Raw genomic sequence first — 17,225 nt, 5'->3', positions numbered from 1 at the left:
ATTCATCATAAACTATTCACTCTCTGTTCCCTCATTCTATTTCTGTTCCTCGAGAACCTTTCGACATTTGATAGGATCTCGGTATTGTGAGCCTGCAATATTAAGGATAGAAATAATAATATTTCAACAGTATATACATGCCCCCTTTGTGGAAAATGACCACACAACCTTTATCTGGTTGCAGCAGTACTGTGCATATGCTGTGCAGATCATTCGAGAATTGGACCCTTAAGTTTATTGCTTGTTGGCTGAGTACTGACCTATACGTAACATTGATCTGAATGGCTTCAGTAGGATACATCCATGGCCAAATAACACAATGTTTATGTAAAAAGCGCGTTTTTTTTAAGTTTAGAGATATGGCGTGGAAACAGGCTCTTTGTCCCATCAAGTCTGCATCGATCGATGATTCCCACACATTAACATTATCTTACACAAACTAGGGTACAATTTACACTGATACTAAGCCAATTAACCAACAACCCTGAATGCCTTTGGAGTGTGGGAGGAAACAAGAGAACCCGGAGAAAAGCCACGCAGGTCACAGGGAGAAAGTACAAACTCCGTACAGACAGCACCCGTAGTCAGGATCGAACCCGGGTCTCTGGCGATGTAAAGGGCCTGTCCCACTGTACGAGGTAATTCAAGAGTTCCCCCGAGGTCTCCCATGATTCGAGCTCATGTAATGTATGTAGTGGGTACGTAGCGGCTAGTACAAGTAAAAAGTACCAATTTCTTTCATCACAAATATTTTTTTACTCGTGGACATTTTTCAGTGTTGAAAAAACATCACGAGTTTACCGGATTTCCCGAGTACCTACCGTTACTTATACGAGCCGCTACGTGACATCCACGAGCTCCTACGGACCCGCTACGTACATTACATGAGCTCAAATCGGGGAGAACTCAGGAGAACTCTTAAATTACCTCGTACAGTGGGACAGGCCCATTAGGCAGCAACTCTACCGCTGCACCATCCGGATTATTCCTGTGCTATTGCAGGATGAAGATCCCAGTCATTTTGAAACTTTGAAAACAGCGCTAGCCTTAACTGTAACTAATGTTCTAGAAACACATGAATCTCACTGATGGGATGGAAACCTTCTGTCTATGCGCAATACGGCCTGTACCCTAATCGAGTGTACCCTAAACACACAGAGAAACAACCTGGTGGAAAGCCGCAACAAACCCCTCAGTTCAAAGGCAATTAGGGGCTGTTGTTGCCCATATCCCCGGTACGAGTTAATTTAGTTTAGAGATACAGCATGGAAACAGGCCCTCCGGCCCACTGGGTCCGTCCCGACCAGCGATCTCCGCACATTAACACTATCCTACACCCTCTAGGGACAATTTTTACATTTACCAAGCCAATTAACCTACAAACCTGTACGTCTTTGGAATGTGGGAAGAAACCGAAGATCTCGGAGAAAACTCACGCAGGTCACGGGGAGAACGTACAAATTCCGTACAGACAGCACCCGTAATCGGGATTGAACCCGGGTCTCCGCTGCTGCATTCGCTGTAAGGCAGCAACTCTACCACTGCGCACCGTGACTGCGTTCGTTACTGTGGTGTACTGCAACAGTATATGCTACTAATGTACACTGCAGCAAGTGGGTTGTTAAACCTATTGGCATGCTCATGGATTTCCTTTTTGTGTTTTTTTTATTATTACTGTTGAGGTTAATTGAGACTTGATTGCATTTTTGGATGAGATGAGAATAGAGCAATGGATGTTGTCAACATGGATTATAAAGTCCCTCATGGTGGACTGATTCAGAAGGATCCATGGTGACTTGGTAATTTGGATTCCGAACTGGCTTACACATAGAATGCAGTTATGGAGTGTAGGAATGAACTGCAGATGCTGGTTTATACCAAAGACAGACACAAAGTGCTGGAGTAACTCAGCGGGTCAGGCAGCATCTTTGGAGAAAAAGAATGGGTGACATTTCGGGTTGGAACCCTTTGTCAGACTCAGTCAGAAGAAGGATTCTGACCCGAAATGTCACCCATTCCTTCTCTCCAGAGATGCTGCCTGACACGCTGAGTTACTCCAGCACTTTGTATCTATATACAGTTATGGTGGAGAGGTGTTATTCTGGCTAAAGGTCTGTGGACAGTGGTGATCTGCAGGGATCTGAGCTGGAACATCTGTTGTTTGCGATATATAAACGATTTTGATGTAATTGTAGATGTATTGGTCTGTAAGTTTGCAGACAACATCAACACGGGTAGAGTTGTGAGAGTAATGCCCCTGTCCCACTTAAAAAACCTGAATGGAAACCTCTGGAGACTTTGCGCCCCACCCAAGGTTTCCGTGCTGTTCCTGGAGGTTGCAGGTGGTTTCCGTAGGAAAGTGGAAGCAGGTCGGGAGGCTGACAAAAACCTCCGGGAACCGCACAGAAACCTTGGGTGGGGCTCAAAGTCTCCAGAGGTTTCCGTTCAGGTTTTCTAAGTGGAACAGGGGCATTAGGAAGGTTGGCAGGATACAGCAGGATTGAGATCAGTTGCAGATATGGGTGGTGAAAGGGCAACTTTAATCTGAGTAAATCTGAGCTATTACATTTGGGAGGTCAAATGTAAGAGGAAAGTATAAAGTTAATGGCAAGACTTTTAACAGAATTGGTGTATAGATGGATCTTCTGGTCCAGGTCCATAGCTCGTTGAAAGTGGCAACCCAAGTAGATAAAGGGGTACAGAAGGCATACAGTTGTCTTCATTTAACCACTTAAAAAACTTTGGTTAAGCCACATTTGGAATATTGCATGCAGTTCTGGACGGCCCGTTGCAGAAAGGATGTTCACGCTTTGGGGAGAGTGAAGAAGACGTTTACAAGCTTAGAGGGGTTGGACAAACTTGGATTGCCTGTCTAGAGTGTCGGTGGTCGAGGGGAGATCTGAGAGCACTATATAAAATTATGAGAGGCATAAATAACAAATACAGTCAGAACCATATTCCCAGGGTGGAAATGTCAAAAGATTAAAAGGGCATAGTATGATAATGGTGTTTCAGAGACTTTTAGATCGGCACATGGATAAACAGGGAATAGACAACAATGAATTATGTGCAGGCAGAGGAGATTAACTTGGTAACATGGCAGGCAGAGACATGGTAGCTGAAGGGCCTATTCCTGTGTTGTACTGCTCTATGTCCACGTTATATCATTCCTCCTTGCCTTCACATAGAAAACTTGTACCTGTGGTTCACTTATCCAGGCATAAAGTCGAATGAGCAATGATTATTTTTCAAGTATTGCCAAAGCATACAGTTAAAGAACAAGTGGAGTCACGGAGGCACAGCGGTAGAGCTGCCTTACAGCGAATGCAGCGGCAGAGACCCGAGTTCCATCCCAACTATGGGTGCTGTATGTACGCAGTTTGAACGTTCTCTCCCAGATCTGCGTGGGTTTTCTCCGAGATCTTCGGTTTCTTCCCACACTCCAAAGACGTACAGGTTTGTAGGTTAATTGGCTCGGTAAATGTAAAAAAAAAATTGGCCCTAGTGGGTGTAGGATAGTGTTAATGTGCGGGGATCGCTGGTCAGCGCGGACCTGGTGCGCAGAGGGGTCTGTTTCTGCACTGTATCTCTAAACTAAACTAAACTAAAAGAGTGATGACAGCAAAAATAAAATTTTGTTGAAATGCCAAGGTTTACAAAGAATTAGACTGGCCTTTTCCACGGATGATAGTTCAGAGAACGCAGTAAGTATCTCCCAATATTTTTTAGAAGATAACTGCCAAACACCTGGAATATCCATCAATTGGTTTAAAATATCTAAGAATTTGCAGACAAAATGTGTAGCGAGGAACTGCAGATGCTGGTTTAAATCGAAGATAAGACACAAAATGCTGGAGTAACTCCACGGGAACAGGCAGCATCTCTGGAGAGAAGGAATGGTTGGTTTTCAGGTCGAGACGTCTGAAGAAGGGTCTCAATCAAAAACGTCACCCATTCTGTCTCCAGAGATGCTGCCTGTCCCGCTGAGTTACTCCCGCATTTTGTGTCTATCTATGAATTTGCAGAAATGTATAGATTGTAGTTTTGCATTTTCTGTGTTCGAATTTGCTCAGATACATGACTGGAGTTGTTTCTGGCCATTCACAGGTAAGCACAATATTATGCTTGGAGGTTGTACCAAACAGTTTCTGAGATGTTAAAATGTAGTCGTACATCATACTAACAGAAAACTGAGATTATTATTGTGAAATTGGACTTAGTCCTTTCTGAAACAACGGGATCATTTACACCCAGAAAAATGCACTAAATGGGACCTATCCAAGTCCCACAGTTCATGTAAAAACAAAGAACTGCAAATGCCAGTTAATATACAAGGACACAAAGTGCTAGAGTAACTCAGCAAGTCAGACAACAACCTTAGACATGTTCCTTCGTAACATTTCGGGTCAAGTCTGAAAAAGGGTCTCGACACGAGAAGCCACTTTTCTATGTTCTCCATGGATGCTGCCTCACCTGCTGAGTTACTCCAGCATTTTGTATCCTTTTATCACTCAGTTCAGTTCAGTTACCAATACTGTCACACAAAAACCTTCAAAAGGTTCAACCTTCAAAACTGTTAAAACCATCTTCACCTTTGAAGAAGTTCTCCTCCTCTCTCTGACGAGAGTTCAGCAACATCCTCCCAGTCTGAAGAAGGGTCTCAACCTGAAATGTCGCCCATTCCTTCTCTCCAGAGATGCTGCCTGTCCCACTGAGTTACTCCAGCATTTTGTGTCTACTTTCAAAAGGTCAATCTCTCTGATGGCCAAACAGCAACAGCATACATTATGGCTGCCATCAAGAGAGAGGGGGACTCAAGTACAGAAGCAGACAGCATCCAGATTAATTCCAAGGGACATGACAGACAATGAAATGTATGCCAGGATATAGATCCTGTTTGACTTGGAGCAATGATAGGTCTGACAGGATCCGCCTGTAGGGGCTTGTAGATAATGCAAGAGAATTGATGGAATTAGTGCCTTCCAGAGAATCAATGGGTTTAGTGTCTCGCAGAGAATTGATGGGGTTAGTCTAGAAATCATGGGATTAGTACAGGAGCATGAAAACCATAACTACCAGGTTCAGGAACAGCTTCTTCCCAACAGCCATTATGCTGTTAAACATGACAATCTCCAAATAAGCTCTGAACTACAAAGACTATTCTTGTTATTATTGAACAATTATTGTTTGTTTTCATGTGGATGTAAATGTGCGTGTGCGTATATATGTATATATGTATGTATATACAAACATACTGAACTGTTTTTCTCATTTATTATATTGTTTACAGTGTACTATGTTTACATATTCTTGTTGTACTGCTGCAAGTAAGAATTCAATTGTTCTGTCTGGGACACAAGACAATAAAACACTCTTGACTCTCTTAACTACTTGAGAAAGGGTCTACTGAACACAGTGACAAAGAACAGCTCATGAACTCAAAGTTACAACTGATAAGGACCTAGACAGTACTGTGAGCAACAACCCCTTCAAAGGTACTGAAGGTGCAATATACATCCTGGTCATCCTATGTAGATAAAGAAGCCTATTTTTCAACAGTGTGTTCAGTGTGAAAGTTTTTAGTCGAATGTCACCCATTCATCTCTGGAGAGAAGGAATGGGTGATGTTTCAGGTCGAGGCCCTCCTTCAGACGGCATTCTGTGTCTATGCCCAGTATATTTTGTCTGCTAGGGCGACAGATGGCGCAATGGGCCAAGTGTTCAGCTGGCGACCGGAAGGTAGCCGGTTCAAATCCCGCTTGGAGTGCATACTGTCGTTGTGTCCTTGGGCAAGACACTTCACCCACCTTTGCCTGCGTGTGAATGTGTGTGAATGTGTGTGAGTGACTGGTGGTGGTCGGAGGGGTCGTAGGCGCAGATTAGCAGCCACGCTTCCGTCAGTCTGCTCCAGGGCAGCTGTGGCTACAGAAATAGCTCACCACCACCGAGTGTGACTTAGGAGTGAATGAATAATGCGATGTAAAGCGCTTTGAGTATCTAGAAAGGTGCTATATAAATCCCATCCATTTTTTATTTTTTTTTAGGTTGTTAGTTATGACATGTTCATTTTTGGTTAAGGTCTGCAGTTATTTTAATACTTTGATGCCGTTTTTTCAGTGTTACAAAATTTAAAAAATTAAATGCTACTACTGGACTAAACAAGTCATTGAGAATTCACTTATCCTACACCCCAGATCAATGGAGCAATGTGAAAAAAAATATATATTCTTACAAGGAATGGTTGTCACCCATTCCTTCTCTCCGGAGATGCTGCCAGTCCAGCTGAGTTAGACCAGCATTTTGTGTCTATCTTCGGTGTAAACCAGCAACTGCAGTTCCTTCCTACACTTAGCTGGAAGCCAGAGGATTGTGAAACTTTCATAGGACAACAGAAGGAAACAAAACAGGCAATACGGGCTGAAAAGACGAAGTATGAGGGGAAGCTAGCCAGGAATATAAAAGACAGTAAAAGCTTCTTTAGATATGTTAAGGGAAAAAGAGTAGCAACGTCAAATGTAGGTCCTTTGAAGGAAGACACAGGTGAAATGATGATGAGTAACAAGGAAATGACAGAAGAGTTGAATAGGTACTTCGGATCTGGCTTCACTCCAGATGTACTGGAGGACAGAGGATCTAAGGGGGTAGAGGAACTGAAATAAATTTTCATTAGGTGAGAAATAGTACTGGGGAGGCTAATGGGACTGAAGGATGATAAATCTCCTGGGCCAGATGGTCTGCATCCCAGGGACCTCAGGGAGGTGGCTCTGGAAATAGTGGACACATTGGTGATCATTTTCCAATGTTCAATAGTTTCAAGATCAGTTCCTGTGGATTGGAGGATAGCTAATGTTATCCCACTTTTCAAGAAAGGAGCAAGAGAGAAATCAGGGAATTACAAACCAGTTAGCCTGTCTTCGATGGTGGGAAAGATGCTGGAGTCAATTATTAACGAGGTAATACTGGGGCATTTGCATAGCAGTAAAAGGATTAGACCAAGTCAACATGGATTTATGGAAGAGAAATCATGCTTGACTAATCTTCTGGAATTTTTTGAGGATGTGACAAGTAAAATGGATTAAGGAGAGCCAGTGGATCTAGTGTATCTAGACTTTCAGAAATCATTTGAGAAGGTCCCGCACGACAGTCTGGTGACTAAAATTAGAGCACATGGTATTGGGGGTAGGGTGTTGACATGGATAGAAAATTGGTTGGCAGATAGGAAGCAAAGAGTAGGAGTGAACGGGTCCTTTTCAGAATGGCAGGCAGTGGCGAGTGGAGTGCCGCAAGGCTCGGTGTTGGGGCCACAACTGTTTACCATGTATATTAATGATTTGGAAGAGTGAATTAAGAGCAACACTAGCAAGTTTGCAGATGACACAAAGCTGGGTGGCAGTGTGAACTGTGAAGAGGATGTTAGGAGGTTGCAGGGTGACCTGGACAGATTGAGTGAGAGGGCAGATGCGTGGCAGATGCAGTATAATATAGATAAATGTGAGGTTATCCACTTTGGCGGCAAAAACAAGGGGGCAGATTATTATCTCTATGGGGTTAGATTAGGTAAGGGGGAGGTGCAGCGAGACCTGGGTGTCCTTGTACACCAGTCACTGAATGTTGCCGTGCAGGTACAGCAGGCAGTGAAGAAAGCTAATGGAATGTTGGCCTTCATAAAAAGAGGATTTCAGTATAGGAGTAAAGAGGTTCTTCTGCAGTTGTATACGGCTCTGGTGAGACCACATCTGGAGTATTGTGCACAGTTTTGGTCTCCTAATTTGAGGAAGGACATCCTTGTGATTGAGGCAGTGCAGCGTAGGTTCACGAGATTGATCCCTGGGATGGCGGGACTGTCATATGAGGAAAGATTGAAACGACTAGGCTTGTATTCACTGGAGTTTAGAAGGATGAGGGGATATCTTATAGAAGCATATAAAATTATAAAAGGACTAGACAAGCTAGATGCAGGAAAAATGTTCCGAATGGTGGGTGAGTCCAGGACCAGGGGCCACAGTCTTAGAATAAAGGGGAGGCCATTTAAGAATGAGGTGAGAAAAAAAAAATTCACCCGGAGTGTTGTGAATTTGTGGAATTCCCTGCCACAGAGGGCAGTGGAGGCCAAATCACTGGATGGAATTAAGAGCAAATTTGATAGATCTTTAGGGGCTAGTGAAATCAAGGGAAATGGGGAGAAGGCGGGCAGGCATCTCGTGAACCTACGTTGCACTGCCTCAATCACAAGGATGTTCTTCCTCAAATTAGGAGACCAAAACTATTGATTGGGGGCGATCAGCCATGATCACAATGAATGGCGGTGCTAGCTCAAAGGGCAGAATTACCTCCTCCTGTGTCTGTCTATCTATCTATCTATCTATCTATCTATCTATCTATCTATCTATCTATCTATCTATCTATCTATCTATCTATCTATCGATCTATCTATCTATCTATCGATCTAGCACAAGTGCTCTCTATACCATGGTTCACACATGTAGAGTGGAGGTTATGAAAGATATTGTATTTTATGCAGAACAGTATTGAAAAGTATTTATTTTTGTGAATAGCGATTGCTGACAAATCTAGTGTTGATTGTTTACCTCTAATTGACCCATGAGAAGTGTCTGTACCCATCTATTGTAGATCTGTTGGTGAAAATGCTGTCACCGTGCTACTGTGGAAGGAATTCCAGGACTCAGGGTCCAACTATAATCAAGGAAGAGTGATCTAATTTCTGAACCGTTTTTGTGTGACTTGGTAGAGAACCTGTGTTCTCATTCATCTGCTCTCCTGTCACTTTTGGTGATGGTGACCAAGGATTTCGGGGATACCATTGTTTAGTTTTCATTTAGTTTAGAGATACAGCACGGAAACAGGCCCTTTGTCCAACCAGGTCCGCGCCGACCAGCGATCTCTGCACATTAACTTTTGGTGTTGCTAAGTGGATAACTGCAGGGCATTTTGTTGGTAGTAGCAACTGGAGTCATACACAGACATAGAAAGAAAGCACAAAACAGGCCCTTCAGCCCACTGAGTCCCTACTGACCAACAACCATTTATTATCACTGTATTGTAGATTAACCTACAATAACTAGCCCCCACCCAAATTCTACCAATAACCTTCAAACACTAGGGCAACATTACACTGGCTACTTAACCTAACAACGTGCACATTATTGAGATGTGGGTGGAAACCAGAGCCGCTGGATAGTTTGTGTGTAGGACTGAACTGCAGATGATGGTTTACGCCGCAGATAAACACAAAATGCTGGTGTAACTCAAAGAGACAGGCAGGATCTCTAGACACAAGGAATGGGTGATGTTTCGGGTCGAGACCCTTCTTCACCCTGAAGTCCGTCCCGCTGAGTTATTCCACCATTTTGTGTCTATCACCTGGATATTTCGATAGTTTAGTTTATTGTCACAATGTACCAAGGTTCAGTGGGAAGCTGGAGGGAGCTCAGGGAGTCACAGTGAGAATGTACAAGCACCACACAGACAGCACCTGAGGTCAGGACTGAACTAGGGCCTCTACCGCTGTGAAACAGTTTAAGGATAAGGGGGAAGTCTTTTAGGACCGAGATGGGAAAAACAGCTTTCACACAGAGAGTGGTGAATCTCTGGAATTCTCTGCCACAGAAGGTAGTTGATTTGTTATATTTAAGAGGGAGTTAGATGTGGCCCTTGTGGCTAAGTGGATCAGGGGGTATGGAGAGAAGGCAGGTACGGGATACTGAGTTGGATGATCAGTCATGATCATATTGAATGGCAGTGCAGGCTCGAAGGGCCGAATGGCCTACTCCTGCACCTATTTTCTATGTTTCTATGAAACACCAGAGCTACTGTGCTGCCAGGACATCATAGGCACAGACCTCCAACTTTGGAAACAATCATTGATTAGAGTGGTGCGTGGGATACTAATTAAGTAGACACAAAATGCTGGAATGATTCAGCAGGATAGGCAGCATCTCTGGAGAGAAGGAATGGGTGACTTTTCGGGTCGAGACCCTTCGTCAGATTAAACTAACCCTTCAGTTCAGCCTTAAGAAGGGCCTCGACCTTCCAGAGATGCTGCCTGTCCCGCTGAGTTACTCCACTCCAGCTTTTTGTGTCTATCTTTCGTTTAAACCAGCATCTGCAAAATAGGGACAATGATTATCGAATGCTGATTTCCGCTTGCAATTCCTTGGCACGTTATTCAGAAGAAGGTTGATATGGAAAGCAATATTTGGGCGATGACAGCAACTCCACCACTGCCAAAGCACCGGATTGAAAAGAACAATCCTCTCGTCTATCTTATTTACCGTTGCAAAAAGCATAAATGTAGTGCATAATACATTTTTGAAATAGTCCTGAGTATTTTGTTTCTAAAAACTTTCTGAAACAAATAACCGATTATCTTATACTGCTAATTCATGTCCAGAATCTGTCTGAAAAGAAAAGGCAGAAAGAATGCAAGTACTCAGATCCTGTTACACAAAATATTTTCATTGACAGATAATACTGAGTGTAAATTGTTTATTACAGCTGCATAAAGCTTCATTGTGAAAATGTATTCAGCAGATAAATGCAACTTGGTGGTTTAGAAAATGTTAATTTGTTAAATCTAATACACAAGTCTACAGGACTAGGGAACCAGAAATCCTTGATGAATGTTTGAACAAGCATCCTAACACTGAAAAATTAATAGCTTATATTTATAACACCCTCCTAAACAACGAGGTACCACCGACGGAACCATATAGACACACATGGGAAAATGAATTAGGTCATCCTTTAACGAAAGATTTGTGGGACGAAAGTTTACAACATATACATCAATGTTCGTTAAATGCCAAACATGCTTTAATACAATTTAAAGTCTTACATTGATTACACTACTCTAAAATAAAACTAAATAGAATCTTCCCACAAATCTCTCCTATTTGTGATAAATGTCTACATCTAGAGGCTAATTTAACACATACGCTTGCAAATTGTATAAAAATTAAACATTTCTGGACTGATATTTTTGAAATAATTTCAGAAGTTATTAATACAAAACTGGATCCAAACTCAAAATTAATAATACTTGGAATATCAGAACAAAGTTTAACACTCACAACAAGCCAAAGAAATTTCCTCGACTACGGTATAATAACCGGGAAAAAATTAATATTACAATTTAGGAAAGGCCCTACGACCCCCACAATTAAAATGTGGATTGTGGAAATGTCGGAGACCCTATATCTAGAAAGATTTAGACTTGTCTTAATGGACAAACAAGAACTTTTTGATAAAATATGGGCTCCATCATTAATTATCTGATGGAATAGATTGGCCCAGCACGAAAACCCAACTGAAACTTGAACTCAGGATTAGATCCTCCAACATGCATGTCTTCCCAATTACATAGACTGATTAATTACCAAGTGGGTCCTTTAAAATAATGAAGGCAACATCAATGGATAGGCCGGAGGAAAGGCACAACCAAAGGCTATTCAAATGTCATACTTTATAATCTACGAACCTATCTCCAATTATGTATTATAAGTAATCCATTCCACCTTTTCTGTTTTTTTGATATTTGTAACTCTTTATTCTCTTTCTCTCTTTTTCTATAAAAAAAACACTAGAAGCAGAAGTAATTGACAATTGAAAATTTTAATGATGTATGACTGATGTATATGAAAAGTTTTTTTACTATAATATGTAACTATACTTTATAATATGTCTACTTCTAATAAAATGATTATTATTAAAAAAAAGAAAATGTTTATCCCATTTTCTTTTCATTATGATATAACATTGCTTCGTGAAAATGAATTCATGGATTTCACTGTAATGCCCTACAAACTTTATCTGTTATCTGATGTCAGGACCATACAAATAGCATTTATATAGAAACATAGAAAATAGGTGCATAGAAAGTAGGCCATTTGGCCCTTTGATTCAATATGGTCATGGCTGATCATCCAAAATCAGTACCCCGTTCCTGCTTTCTCCCCATGTCCCTTGATTCCATTAGCCCGAAGAGCTCTAAAGGGCCTGTCCCACGAGCATGCACGTGCATGCGGCAAGCGCGACCTAACATGGTCACCTGAGCCGTACGGCCTCGCGGGGCCAGTCTCACTTCGATCGCCGGAGCCGTATGCAGTTGTGCGGAGCAGGTCCCGACATCACGCGGGGCTCCGGAAAACTGACAGTGTTCAAAAATTCTGCGTGGCAACGGCCTGCCGGCCCGCAGCCACATTAAGGCTGTACGCACCGCCTCAACGGGCATACGCAGCGTCTTGACGCCGTACGTCACGCGCGATCTTCCCGCGGACTTCGCTCGAACTTCACGTCACTCACTCGACCCCCGCGCGGCCCCCCCTTCCGGTTCGGTCGCACTTGCCGCATGCAGTTGCATGCTAGTGGGACAGGCCCTTAACTCTCTCTTGAAAACATCAAGCTGTAAATCCTCCAACATGCATGTCTTCCCAATTACATAGACTGATTAATTACCAAGTGGGTCCTTTAAAATAATGAAGGCAACATCAATGGATAGGCCGGAGGAAAGGCACAACCAAAGGCTATTCAAATGTATTACCTTTTCACCAGGTGTGACTGAGATTCTCCAAACACAGTGTGTGTATGAGGGGTATCCATTGGGAAATCCGGGAGATGAGAAATTGCCAGACGAATCCTGGAGAGTTTCTCCACAAGCTGCAAGGGAAAGCAATAAGACTTAGTATGGAAACAGGAGAATCTGCAGGCGCAGGAATCTTCAGCAAAATCAAAACACTGGAGGAACTCAGCTGGTCTGGCAGCACCAGTGGAGGGAACGGGCAGACGACCTTTCCGGCTGGCACCCTCTCTCAGAATGATTGGAGTAGTGGGGAGAAAGCTGGGAAAGAGAGATGGGAAAGGTCAGTCCTGACCTTTCACCCCACCAGCCTCCCCATCCAACATTTCATTCCCCGACATTTCCCATGTGATCAACCAGTAACAGCCTATTGTCCCCGCTCCTTTCTGCTTTCCATTGAGATCACTCGCACTCACTTATCCCTTCCCATCCCACCCATCCCACCCATCCCCACTGTCCCCGTCAACCGCAGTAGATGCAACACCTGAACCTACACCTCCACTCTCATTTCCTTCTCAGGACTCAAGTCAAGTCAAGTCGTCAAGTTTATTCGAGCAGCCATTCCCGATAAGACAGGGCTGCAGGTGCTCCTCTGAATCTCATCCATGGCATTTGGTGCACCCGATGTGGCCTCCTTTACATCTGCAAGACCCAGGGCAGGCTAGGTTTAGTTTATAGACACAAAAAGCAGGAGCAACTCAGCAGCATCTCTGGAGAGAAGGAATGGGTGATTTTTCGGGTCGAGACCTTTCATTCAATTCAGGTTTAGTTTGGTTTAGTTTACAGATACAGCGTGGAAACAGGCCTTTCGCCCACCGAGTCCACACTGACAAGTGATCACCCTGTACGCTAATTCTACCCTATACAATGAGGGACAAGTTTTACAGGAGCCAATTAGCCTACAATCCTCCACGTCTTAGGAATGTGCGAGGAAATCGGAGCACCCAGAGGAAACTCACGCGGCATTTGATGGTTTCACTAAACAGTTACACTCTGTCCATCAAAGCCTGCTGCAATTCCCAGTGGCTAGCCATTGTAACTCCTCTACCCATTCTCACACCGACCTTCCCATCCATGGTCTCCTCCATTGCCAGAGTGAGGCCCACATGCAAACTGGAATAACAGCATCTCATATTCCACTTGGGTAACTTACAGCTCAACAGCATGAACATTGACACCTCCAATTACAGGTAATGGCAGATCGCAGAGTGACTCTGAGAGAGATGGTGAGATATGAGTTGGATGGATCAAAATGTAACAAATATTCATATCCTTTCCCTATAACTAATTAACACAAGCCTACACACACTAGGGGCAATTTACACTGATACCAAGTATACAAACCCAAGCCAATTAACCTACAAGCCTGTATGTCTTTAGAGTGTGGGAGGAAACCAAAGATCTTTGAGAAAACCCATGGGGTCACGGGGAGAACGTTCAAACAGCACCCATAGTCTGGATCGAACCCAGGTCTCTCGCACGATAAGCGCTCTAACAACTCTACAGCTGCGCCACTGTGCGGCTCAATAGGTAGAACTAATAGGGGGGTTTGATCTGCAATGAATCCTGGTTGGATTAATTACTTTACAGTATATGTTTTTTTTCCCTCCTGGGGCTTTCACTAAATCCAGAAGCAGATCTGTCAACTCCCTCAGGAAACATGGCTCACATTGAGCCTAATACATTGGCTTGGGGAGAACCCATGATAAGCCGGGCCACCTGGAAAAATGCCCAATTATTTTCAACTGCTGAATAAAACAACCATAGAGCACATATGAAATCAAATATACACAAAAATTATTGCTATTTTATTTTGAAAGAACAATTTGATATTCACACCAATAGAACCATCGCATTAGCTCCTTTAGGTAAACAAAACACTGTGGAATAACTGTGTAGGAAAGAACTGCAGATGCTGGTTTAAACCAAAGATAGACACAAAATGCTGGAGTAACTCAGCTGGACAGGCAGCATCTCTGGAGAAAAGGAATGGGTGACGTTTCTGGACAAGACCATTCTTCAGACCTTGAAGAAACGTCTCGACCCGAAACATCACCTATTCCTTCTCTCCAGAATTGCCGCCTGTCCAGCTGAGTTACTGCAGCATTTTGATTTTGTGTCTAACTGTGGAATCATTTATAAATGTAGGAAAGAACTGGTTTAAATCGAAGGTAGAAACAACATGCTGGAGCAACTCAGTGGGTCAGGCAGGATCTCTGGAGAGAACGAATGGGTGACATTTCGGGTCGAGGCCATCTTCAAGGTCTGATAATAATAATTTGTTTTGAAACATAGAAACATAGAAATTAGGTGCAGGAGTAGGCCATTCGGCCCTTCGAGCCTGCACCGCCATTCAATATGATCATAGCTGATCATCCAACTCAGTATCCCGTACCTGCCTTCTCTCCATACCCCCTGATCCCCTTAGCCACAAGGGCCACACCTAACTCCCTCTTAAATATAGCCAATGAACTGGCCTCAACTACCCTCTCTGGCAGAGAGTTCCAGAGATTCACCACTCTCTGTGTGAAAAAAGTTCTTCTCATCTCGGTTTTTTAAAGGATTTCCCCCTTATCCTTAAGCTGTGACCCCTTGTCCTGGACTTCCCTAACATCGGGAACAATCTTCCTGCGTCTAGCCTGTCCAACCCCTTAAGAATTTTGTAAGTTTCTATTAGATCCCCTCTCAATCTCCTAATTTCTAGAGAGTATAAACCAAGTCTATCCAGCCTGTTTACTTCTGTGGTGTTGTAGTTCAAACTACCAGTCATCTAATTAGTGTGTGCTATTACTTCTAGACAACTGTATTTGATTGCTGTTAATAATATAAACATTTGCCACCTCCTTTAATTAACGTCTCATGAGCTTTGATCAACAGCAGCTTTACCTCATCATCATTAAAATATTTTGCTTTTCTAAAGTTATCTTGGAAGTTCCTACATAAAATTATTGTTCATTAGATATGACAAAAGTGCTCAGGTTTTTTTCTGTTTTCAACATTTTTTCAGGAGGAAACAAGCAGATTATTAAAACCTTGAACACTATTCGTAAATCTGTACTATTCAAAGATGAAGATGTGGTAATACTCTCAGTTGTGAAAATGCACAAATTATTCTGAGCTATCAGTGTAGTTATAAGATCAACGGTGATAACTTTTTTCAATTGAATACCAATAAAAGAGTCAACTTTAAAAATTCTATTTCACCACTGATATATAATTCAAAAAGTGATTGAGAAATAAGATCATAACAAAATAGCTTTATTCCCTAAATCAATCAATAATTTGGTGTGAAGTGCTCAAATCATTATAAATGAGGCAATTGTATGTATGTGTGTGGGGTGATTGCCACAGATCCAGTGAACTTAAATGCAGTTTCAATTGGCTGAATGTATCATTTAATAACATGCTTTCACATGACTTAATGTAGATAATGAGGAATTAACTTCCTTCCGCCTTCAACTGTAGTCCTCAGTTTACACCTCACGCTGCCTCGGCAAGGCCAGCAGCATAATGAAGGACGAGTCGCACCCTATCCACTCCCATCGTACAAACGTGTGAAAACGCACACATCTAAATTCAGAGACAATTTCTTCCCAACTGTTATCAGGCAACTGAATCATCCTACCACAACCAGAGAGCAGTGCTGAACTACTATCTACCTCTTTGATTGGACTTTGCTGGTTTTACCTTGCACAAAACATTATTCACTTATCATATATCTGTACACTGTAAATCGATTGATTATTATCATGTATTGTCTTTCTGTTTGACTGGTTAGCATGCAACAAAAGCTTTTCACTGTGACACATATGACAATAAACTAAACTGAACAAACTCAGTTTACTGTGTAGGAGAAAACTGCAGATGCTGATTTAAATTGAAGGTAGGCACAACATGATTGAGTAACTCAGCTGGACAGGCAGCATCTCTGGAGAGAAGAAATGGGTGACGTTTCGGGTCGAGACACTTCTTCAGACTGATGTCACGGGAGGGAGTGGGACAAAATAGCATGTAGACGGAGACAGTAAAGGGCCTGCGTGGCGAATCCCACGTGGCAATTTTATTTGGCGACTGCTGGCATCATTGACTGACCTATCAGGGTCGCCAAAAGATTTAGAACATTTCAAAATCCAGCGGCGACAAAAAAAATGTTGCGACACTTGAGGAAACACCACGCGTCAATACGTCGTCAACACACAGCAGATTACAATATAAAAATGCAGTTCCATAATTTGCCATCGGGTTAAAGGCATTGGTTGCAGTTATTCATGTGGAGAGATGATACACATATCTCAGCCCAATTACATGCTGAGGTAAGTTGCATAGAAATACATAATTACAACATATTCATTGACATGATAATTTTGTGCACCACAATGCTCTCTTTATGGCATCCTGCATGTCTATCTCACCTCCATAGTAATGCAAACCCCAAACTTACTTCCAGTGAGATTTTCCATCAAAACTCTAACGCAGTATAACATAAAGCTTCAGACACATTTTCCCTTCATTAGCAAATAGAGTGTAACACAGTTCTCTGCATAACAAACCAATTGTACGAACCCAAACAGGGATTTCAGTCACCACACCTAAAATAAATGACCAGAAATGCAATTGAAGCCCCATAAAA

At 42.6% G+C, this 17,225-nt stretch overlaps 1 protein-coding gene across 1 annotated transcript in view; it reads right to left on the bottom strand.

The window, feature by feature from the left end:
* LOC129702941 (tolloid-like protein 1) overlaps positions 1–17,225 on the bottom strand; it is a 349,110-nt gene that overhangs the window by 99,526 nt on the left and 232,359 nt on the right. Inside the window, exon 10 of the mRNA XM_055645048.1 lies at positions 12,560–12,675. Coding sequence (XP_055501023.1) covers positions 12,560–12,675 — 116 coding nt within the window. The remainder of the gene's footprint in view (positions 1–12,559; positions 12,676–17,225) is intronic.

Source organism: Leucoraja erinacea, chromosome 1 (assembly GCF_028641065.1).
Source record: "Leucoraja erinacea ecotype New England chromosome 1, Leri_hhj_1, whole genome shotgun sequence".
Lineage (NCBI taxonomy): Eukaryota > Metazoa > Chordata > Chondrichthyes > Rajiformes > Rajidae > Leucoraja > Leucoraja erinaceus.
Note: the sequence above shows the minus strand (reverse complement) of the source record. Positions and strands in the feature narration are given on the sequence as shown.